Source organism: Brienomyrus brachyistius, chromosome 19, assembly GCF_023856365.1.
Source record: "Brienomyrus brachyistius isolate T26 chromosome 19, BBRACH_0.4, whole genome shotgun sequence".
NCBI lineage: Eukaryota > Metazoa > Chordata > Actinopteri > Osteoglossiformes > Mormyridae > Brienomyrus > Brienomyrus brachyistius.
The window spans coordinates 11,462,321-11,471,730 of record NC_064551.1 but is presented as its reverse complement, the minus strand read 5'-3'; the positions used below and the strand labels follow the sequence as shown (position 1 = coordinate 11,471,730).

The 9,410-nt window shown below is 45.5% G+C and overlaps 1 protein-coding gene across 1 annotated transcript; it reads left to right on the top strand.

The window, feature by feature from the left end:
- Positions 1-441: 441 nt before the first annotated feature.
- tmem121ab (transmembrane protein 121Ab) lies at positions 442-2,387 on the top strand. The gene has a single exon (XM_048985625.1). The coding sequence runs from the start codon at positions 937-939 to the stop codon at positions 1,873-1,875; it is 939 nt and encodes a 312-aa protein (XP_048841582.1). The 5' UTR covers positions 442-936; the 3' UTR covers positions 1,876-2,387.
- Positions 2,388-9,410: the final 7,023 nt, after the last annotated feature.

Genomic DNA, 9,410 nt, shown 5'->3' with positions numbered 1-9,410 from the left:
AATCCCATGTAAATAGGTCCTGAAACACATTAATGGTTCTTAATGTGTAATGTTCTTTCTCAAAATTATTTGGTTAAAATTAAAAACAAGTTTTCACCAAGAGTTGTAATTTAAGGATTTTGTGCTGTTTTGCAGATAATTCTTTCAAATTTTATTGTCTTCTCTGTAGCCCATGAAGCCCACCCACCCCCGGGTTTGGCACCAGTCCTAGCAAGAAGCTGTGACTTACGGCTCTAGCTCTGCTGATAGGTCTGTGTCTGCTCTCCTTTCCAGACTGCACAGAGCAGTGGAAGATGCATGCGGAGCCCTCAGCTGGAGCCTCCCGCGGGGGAGGGACCGCAGGAAGCCCAGACCAATGGGCCGCCCCCGGTCTTCTCAGTGACTGACCCCCGTGAGGCCTGCCACGCCCACCCTGTCCTCTCTGGCCTCTGAAGATCCCCAAGGAGCTGTGCTATGTTTCAGTGCTGCAGGCCCCTGGTGGGGGGGCGGGGGTCTGCTAATCATCAATGCAGCTGTGCTTAGCAAATCTCTCAAATGAACTGGTGCATTATCAGCAGGCAAATACACACACTAGAGATCGCCCCTCCTGAAACTCTCCCTGATCCACATTTTACACTCAGAATAAGTGCAGATTTTGAAGGGAGATGTCTGGTTTAATTAACGCATAAACAATCGATAAAAACCAATAATGTTTCAGCAGCGAACCCATGAGCATGGTCAGGATGGCAGCTCACCCAAGAGAAATCCTCTGAGAAAGAAGGGATGTTGTCATCGATAGAGTTTGAAAATACATCACATGCAAAGAGAGGATTTAGGGCCTGGCGCTGTTCCACATCCACTCTCACAGTCAAGTCTGCTTGACCTTGAATTTTAATCGGGACAACAGGTCAGCGAGTAGAGGTAGGCAGGAGCGAGGTGGTCCCAAGGGCCCTCACCATGGTGCTGCCGTCTCCTGACAAACGTCACGTCTGCCTGACCACCATAGTCATCATGACCAGCATGGCCTTCATGGATGCCTACCTGGTGGAGCAGAACCAGGGCCCGCGAAAGATCGGGGTTTGCATCATCGTGCTGGTCGGCGACATCTGCTTCCTCATCGTGCTGCGCTACGTGGCCGTGTGGGTGGGCGCCGAGGTCAAGACGGCGAAGCGGGGCTATGCCATGATCCTGTGGTTCCTCTACATCTTCGTGTTGGAGATCAAGCTCTACTTTGTCTTCCAGAACTACAAGGCAGACCGGCGCAGCCTGGAGACAGTGGCCCGCAAGGCCCTGACGTTGCTGCTGTCCATCTGCGTTCCAGGCCTATACCTCATCCTGGTGGCCCTGGACAGCATGGAGTATGTCAGAACGTTCCGTAAGAAGGAGGACATGCGCGGCCGCCTGTTCTGGGTGGCTCTTGACTTGCTGGACATCCTGGACATCCAGGCCAACCTGTGGGAGCCACAGCGGACCGGGCTGCCCATCTGGGCCGAGGGCTTGATGTTCTTCTACTGCTACATATTGCTGCTGATCCTGCCCTGTGTGTCCCTCAGCGAAATCAGCATGCAGGGTGAGCACGTCTCGCCACAGAAGATGATGCTGTACCCTGTCCTCAGCTTGGTGACCATCAACGTGGTCACCATCCTCATCCGGGCCGTCAACATGGTCCTGTTCCAGGACAGCCGTGTCTCCACCATCTTCATTGGCAAGAACATCGTGGCCATCGCCACTAAGGCCTGCACCTTTCTGGAGTACCAGCGGCAGGTGAAGGAATTCCCTCAGAATGCTATTGCCATGGAGCTACAGCAGAACTCAGTACCCCATAATCAGGCCCTGCCCAATGCTACCAGCCTGCCCATCGAGCAGTCCCCAGCCCGTGAGGTCATCGACACATGACCAGGGCGTTCTGGCCTGCTTCTGAGGGCTTGCCACCAGCCCCACCTCTCCCCTGGCCATGGGGAGCCTGTACACCACTTGGCAGGTTCTGCTCCTCAGCAAATGCCATCTCCTTTGAACCCACCATTTAAACGTTGTGTTCCAGGAGGGGGGGGAGAATGTCACAGGCGTCGAAATACCTGAGCCAGGAGGACACTGGCCTGTCCCCAAAATAGAAGTAACAGAGTTTCGTGTTGTTATGTGTGTGCTTATTTTTGGGTTTACGTGCTCTGACTGACAGTTGGTCTATCCTCTGGCCGAGAGACGAGCCCCAGTCTGACAGGTAACTGGCAGGTGATCGTCAGTCAGGCGTTTTTTTCTCATGGATCGCTGGTACTTTTTTAACAACTTTGTATGTGGCAGTTTATGCCATATGACTGCGAATTTGTCAGTCGTGAGTGAGATGCAGGAAGTGTGGCTCTTTGTTTTGGACGGGGGGCTAAATGTTGGTAGTGCATTGTAGGAGGGGGGAGATGGATGGGCGAGGAAGAAGGAAGCCCAGGGGCTGGTGGGATGTGGGGGATGAGGGGAGGGCCAAGAACGGATGGATCTTTGCCCGGGAAGAAGGAAGGGAGCTTTAAGAACCTTCACCTCTGTGACTGTGATGCTTTATGACCAAATGTTTGATTAAAACGGCGACTTTTGCAGAGCTCAGCATTTCTGGCCATTTGTGCCACTAAAACTAGCTCCAGCTCTGCCTTTTCCAGAGGAGGGTGTCGATGGGGAAGATGTTGGGTGTGCGCGTGTGTCTGTGTGTGTTCGTGTGTGGCCGGTGGGTGCCTGAGAGAGCACACAAGCAAGCAGGCAAGTAAGAAGAACGCTGTAATACTACAAAACATTCCTAATGTCAGATTGTAAAGGCGGGGAACTTGTTCATTGATTTGTGTGGAAAAGTATGACCCAAAGTGTGGTCAAATGTTTCAAATAAATCAATAAATCACTTTGTAATGAGTCTCATCATGGCAGTCGCTGTTGAAACAGAAACTATGACAGTTTATTTTAATCAGTCCAATGATCTTCTCAACCATTTATGCAGTACAAGGTCATGTTAAGCCTGAAACTAATTCCAGGAATCACAGAACATGGGACGAGGATTACATACATATTAAAGACAATCAAGAGTTGAACCCACCTAAATCACATCCGTGCACATTTTTGCAAACACACACATCCAGACACGAAGGCAGGAAACACACAGCCCTGGCTGTGAGAGGCTACCCAACACACCGCCCAGATAAGTACAGATATTAAAGCCTCGTTAATGTAATGCCTGATGCTTGGAAAAGCAGCTCTACTGAGTACAGTACTCCTTCACAAAAAACATCATTTGCCAATGATGCATGTTGAGATTGCATTAAGATTTTACCTGGTTTGAACCCAGTTCAAAGAAGAATAACCAGCCCACACACTAAGTGATTTTGAAAAATTACACAACAGCAGCAACAAAACACCAAAATGGATTTAACTGTTTTTTTTTCCCTCTGATTTATCTTCTTGGTCACCATTTCAGTTCCCATTGTGGCCATTTAACCCCTGCCCCTGCCGGCCCGCCCGCCCCACCCAAGGCGCTCCAGGACGTAGTGGGGTGATGGATCACTCCTGATGAGGATCATAAGACCATCCTCTTGTAGAATGGCCGGCAGATAGCCATCTAGCACCTGATAGGCTGGCTGTTGAGATACTTGCCATTGTAGCCAGTGGATACACAATTCATTGTCGAGTCGTAATGATTATTTTATTCATCTTTCAGCAAATTATTAAGTTGCCAAAGGGACTCTCTCAGCATGCAGTCTTACCATCTATTTCTCTATACTGCTGAACATCTCACTGAAGATATTCGGGGAGGGGGGGGGAGCGCCCCCGCCTCAGGAGCTCCCGTTCGAGGACTTCACAGGAAACAGAGACATTGCTATCCCAGAGTGCATTGCATTTTAAAGCAGGCACGCACGATGGGTGGCGTTTAGAGAGCAGGAGGCATGTTATCCTCACTACAAAGAACCCAAAGATCCCCTGGCGTCTCTACAAACTATGAAGGGATGGCAGCAGTGTTTCTGAATCAATACACACTTCTTCTGGTTACCTTTTTGGTTCGCAAGGGGTTAAACCAGTTGGTGAATGACAACACATATAAAAAAATACTTGTACATGCAGTACACCTAAAATCAGCCCTGTGGATAGGGGGCACTGTTTGTATGTGTCCCTGTGTTTGCCAAGCCCCACACCGCGACTCAAGGTCTACAGTCGCCAACACCCCATTATCAGCACTCTCACGAATTCACCTTGCACACAATTACGTGACGACACAGAACAAAAGAAAATCTCCCCACTGACTTCTCAGCTTGTCACGTCTATGCCAGCGCCAGCCTTGAGCAAGACAGTCCTGCCTGATGTGAATCTAAGCAGCCTACTTTCTATCAGGCTGGGGCAGCCTTTACCCACAAGGCCGCTCTCCAGAGCCAGGCGTCCAGACAACCACGTCTTATTTAGCTGCATCTCCGGGCATTTCATCTAACCTCTTCATTAATTGCTCCACATCCAGATTGTGTCCCGACAAGTGTTAGTAGTCAAGCTCGCATCTCTGCATATGTTTTCTATCACCGAGTTCTCGGCGCACCTCAATGCTTGACCACTAGGGGGAACTCTAGCTGTAACTAAGAAAGGAAAAGTAATTCCCAGCACGCACACCATCCGAGAACTAATAAATGAGCCTCCGGTAGATAATCAAATGTAGATTTCATCTGCATGTGCAGAGAAAGCCATTTTATAATTAGGCTCATTGTGAGCCCCCTTACAATGCTATCCTTATTTATCATGCCTTGTTGGGGTAGCACACGTGTATTACATTTAGACGTTTAGCCAATGCTTTTATTCCAAGTGACTTACCCATCTCTAAACCATTTATACAGCTGGATATTGCACTGGAACCATTCAGGATAAATTGGTTGTGCAGGGTATCAGATGCCCTTCTGGGAATTGAACCAAAAGCCTTCATGCTGCTAGCCAATATTCTTACGCACAATGCTTCGCAACAAATGAAGCAATGCAGCTTTCTTTTGAGGATTTAACACCAATCATTTCATAATCAGGCACATTAATGTTCCACTGAAAAGCTATTCCTCGATGTAGCTCTGCGGCTGGACACAGGGTGTGGAGGCCAGAACTTAGATTCAGGGGTCTGTCTTTAAGTCTGTACTGTTGTGTAACACCATGGTCAAAGACACACTGATGAACAGGTGTTGGTGGCTGCAGGGCAGTTATGACACAAAACTGAAGATGTAGCAACTCGACTTTCTACAGCAGTGTTTCTCAACCTAAAGAATACTCAGAAATAAATAACACATGCAATTCATGTCTTTTCAGTGCTTTTCTGCTGGTGAATATGCTGCATACTGTACAACACAATGGTGGCTTAAAGTCATTTGTGCATACAATTCATTCCAATGCAAATAATTACTAAGCAAATGTAACCAAAAATATCACAATAAGTTTTATAACAATATTACTGTAGCTGTTCTGACATCTTGATCCAGCAAGCGATAATAAACTCAATAAATGCAGTAAATAAAATTCCATGACTGCTATTTGAGAATGACCTCATATCGATTTCACTCCAGTTATGCTGCAGGAACCTATAAAATTCAGGATAAAGTTGAGGATCTGGACAACTTGAGCTATGTAGACGCCACTGTGTCTGAAAGTGGAGTTAAGCAATGTAAACACTGTGTGTTCTTAAAGACCCTGTGAATGAAAGCAGCAGGTATCAGATTTTGTCCCGTACATTCTGAGACTAGATAGAAGACAGACCTTGACGCCAACCCAAAACAGCCCCCCGGCCAATGACAGCTCAGCACTTCAGCAACACGATTCACTGGAAGAGAATGAAATAGTGATATTCATTTAAAAAAAAAAAATGCATACACACATAAATACATGTCCAGCGAACGTGAACTGAGGCAGTATTACGTGCCAACACTGTGCTTGCAGAGAAACTGATGGAATCCTTTGGGCGAACAAAATCTTAATTAAATCTCCATGCGAAACTGTATACCTGACCAGAGAACACAAATCTTTTCATATAAATGCTAATAGATTCCTACATAAGAGAAATCAAATGAATATGTAAAGAAATTATAGAATACCGATACCATATTGGATAAATTATGTGAAAATTTGTTCATTGAGCTGCAGTTGCAGTTTTTGTGTCTGTGGAGAAATGCACATATATTGGCAAATATATTTGCCAAGGACAAAGTAAATTTAAGCAGCGTTTTAGTTTGAAAGTCAGGCAGACTGAATGCTGATTAAATGAATCAAACAAGCGATGTAATTTCTGCAGACAGTACTGAAGAGTACTCCAGACTGCTGCGAACGGTCCGTCTCTTTCATCATCACCTCAGCTCAGACCTACAGGAGCACCTGGAGGGGTTATATAAAATGTGGCAGCAGGTCAGCTCCGTGGATGGGTGTCTGTTTGTTGGCAGATAGATAACTGACAGCTTCATCAGCGAATCAGCAGCTTCACTGGCTTTCCGTCATATTAATTGCAAGATATTGCTGTTAACGTATAAAGACCTCTCTGATATTTTGCATATCTACACTCCTTCTCGCACTCGTAGATCCTCTCATTTCACCCCCCTTCTTGTGTCCGCCGCCTGTCTGAACACTATGGGGTTCTGGGCCTTCAATCACGCTGCTGCCTCCCCCCTGATATTTATTGTATTGACTGTTTCTCTACATTCAAATCTTGACTCAAAACCCATATTTTTAAACTTGTTTATTTACTTTAGTTTTCTACTTCATTAGAGTAGCTTCTCATTTATTTGAATATGGTAGTTTTTAATGTATTAATACATGTAGAGAATTATGTTTGCATATTGTCTGTATTGTTGTTTTATAAGGTGTCCTTGCATGCTTTGAAAGGTGCCTTTAAATAATACGTATTATTATTATTATTATTATTATTATTATTATTAATAATCAAAGTCAAGCTCATATAATCTCATGATACGGCCATGACTTCCTGGTAAAAAAAATCATAGGAAATTATACTATGCAAATACATATATAACCAGGTCCTACTGGCTGATGAGATGCTTACATATTCACTTGAAATAGAGGGTTAGTGCGGGTGTGCGTTTTCCATGGGTAAAACCACCTTCACAATAAATCCTTTCAACAATCATTGTGGTTCGTACCGTGCTTCCAGAATAATCTGCCATCAGATTTTTCCACCATTGAGAATTCTGTGTTGCTCACCTGACGCCATATCAGTCATTATCAGAAAACCGGCAACAGATGGTGCTGAACAATTTATGTCTGTCATTCCGGACTCAGCGCTGCAAGGCTAGTGTCTGACGAAAAAGTGCTCTCCCCTTAAGGGTCGTACAGCACTCACACGCCGAGCTACTTAACGTCACCCACGCTGCCCCCTCCTTTCCCACTATGGGTGCCTTAAACATCTGTCAGACTCTCAAATATGTGTATTGCACATGGTTCAGTGGATCTCTCTGGGCGTTGTCACCAAGGGCAGATTCACATCTCAACACATAGGATATATTAATCATCCATGCATCCATGAGTCCTCCTACACAGGCTTGTCCTCATCCATCCATCCATCCATCCATCTTTCAAACCGCTTATCCTACTGGGTCGCGGGGGGTCCGGAGCCTATCCCGGAAGCAATGGGCACGAGGCAGGGAACAGCCCAGGATGGGGGGCCAGCCCAAGCTTGTCCACATGATAAATTATCAGTTGTCTTAGTTGCTCTGACAGGAGAAAAAAAAAAAAAAAAAAAACATTAATCTTGGTCTCCACCACGCACAGATGTTGCACGATTTCACAACAGCAAGATATAGATTGATTCTGTGGAATTAATCCTACCTAAATCATCCAAGGTTTTAAAGTAAAAGAAAACATCCAGGGCAGAAACTGACACGTCAGGGACTTCGGTTCAAACCTCGCAGCTTAAACGTGTCGACAGTCAGCATCTTTGCTGGTGGTGTGAGAACTGCTAAATATCCTTGGTGATCATTGCCTTGCTCACTCCATAAGATGAGCCTGTACAAAGTACTGGAGACAGAAAGCAGAGCATGTGCACGGGAAGCAGAGAGGAATGTGTTCGCTGCTCTGCAGTGTTCTTTGCATGTGTGAGTGTTATTATACCAGCTGCCAAGATCATTTGGATAAATGTTTTGGCAGGAGGTGCAGCGCAATAAAAACGAACAAACAAACAAATAAATGAACAAATAAATACATAAAGTGCGTGAAATATTATAATTCAGTGTCATGATATCAACAATAATGCAGTTCCCACGTGTAATATCTTTATAACTGAAATAGACCTGTCCTGGTGAATAAAATTCTGTTTCATAATTACGAATCTTTATGCGTGTGATAATCACGCTTTTATTGATCCCTCTGGGAAAATTCTCTATGTACTAAACCCATCTTTGTGTCCATAACACAGAGACACATATGTAGGTGAGAGCAAGCTTGCTACCGCAGGGCAGCCACCTGCAAAGTGACTCCCCATACATTTAGCTTCTCCACACCATGCAGTTTATCTTCAGGTAAACCAGTTACAAACAGTCACAAGGCTCTGTCCTGAGATTTATCAAAGACCAGGTTCTTACACTATAGGAGACTGATGCTGTTTAAGTATTAGATGGGAGGACCCCTGCAATGAAATACGTAAAATACAGCGAAAGAAATTTAACAAACCTCCAGTTGTCATATTCACTAAGTACTCAGCTGGTCGAAACATAATCTCCGTCTGGATTTGTACTAGAACTTCATACCTCTGATCTCATTGTTCCTGCACTGATACGAGTGATGCCAGTGAAGAATCAGGTATGCAGAGGAGAATGACCTGACCTTGCTGCACGACTAACGAGTGCAGTTGTACAACGTATAGTTGACCAACAGGCACAGAAACCCGCCCACGTCCCCACTTCCTGTAATAAGACGAAAGATACAAGAGCAGCAGTTGAAGAAGTGAATGTTCCATTCTCAAGCCCCTTCTGGCTCCTTCCTACGAGCCCAGAAACACTCAGGACTGCACGTGTCCAGGGATGCCTCAGCGTTGATCCTGACACATTGACATTGCTCTCCACATGTAAAAGTACTCGGTTATGAAAAGGGTCGCAAGATGCGAGATATTTCAAGTGTCAATCTGGAATGCAGTTACACACATTCTCCTATACTGAGGCGTTCCATCCATTCCTGGCTGGGTGTTTCTGCTGTGTTTAACTGGCCAGAGCATCAACGCGGGATATAAGGGGATTAGAAAACTCTGCAGAAAAAGATTGTCTTTAATCTATATTGCTGAGGGCGGCCCATGTTTAAATCCCCTTTTCTCCGGCTCGCTGCCATTTTCTCTTTCATATAAAGTGTATTTTTCAAAAGGCTACATCTGCAAAAGGATTATGGGAAACCAGGGCTTATCAGATAAGACACACACCTTGTGTTTCCTGTTCCCAGGGTACAGTAGAGAGAGA

What these genes read in the sequence shown, in the direction of transcription:
- tmem121ab (XM_048985625.1), top strand. Translation starts at nt 937, where the DNA reads ATGGTGCTGCCGTCTCCTGACAAACGTCACGTCTGCCTGACCACCATA.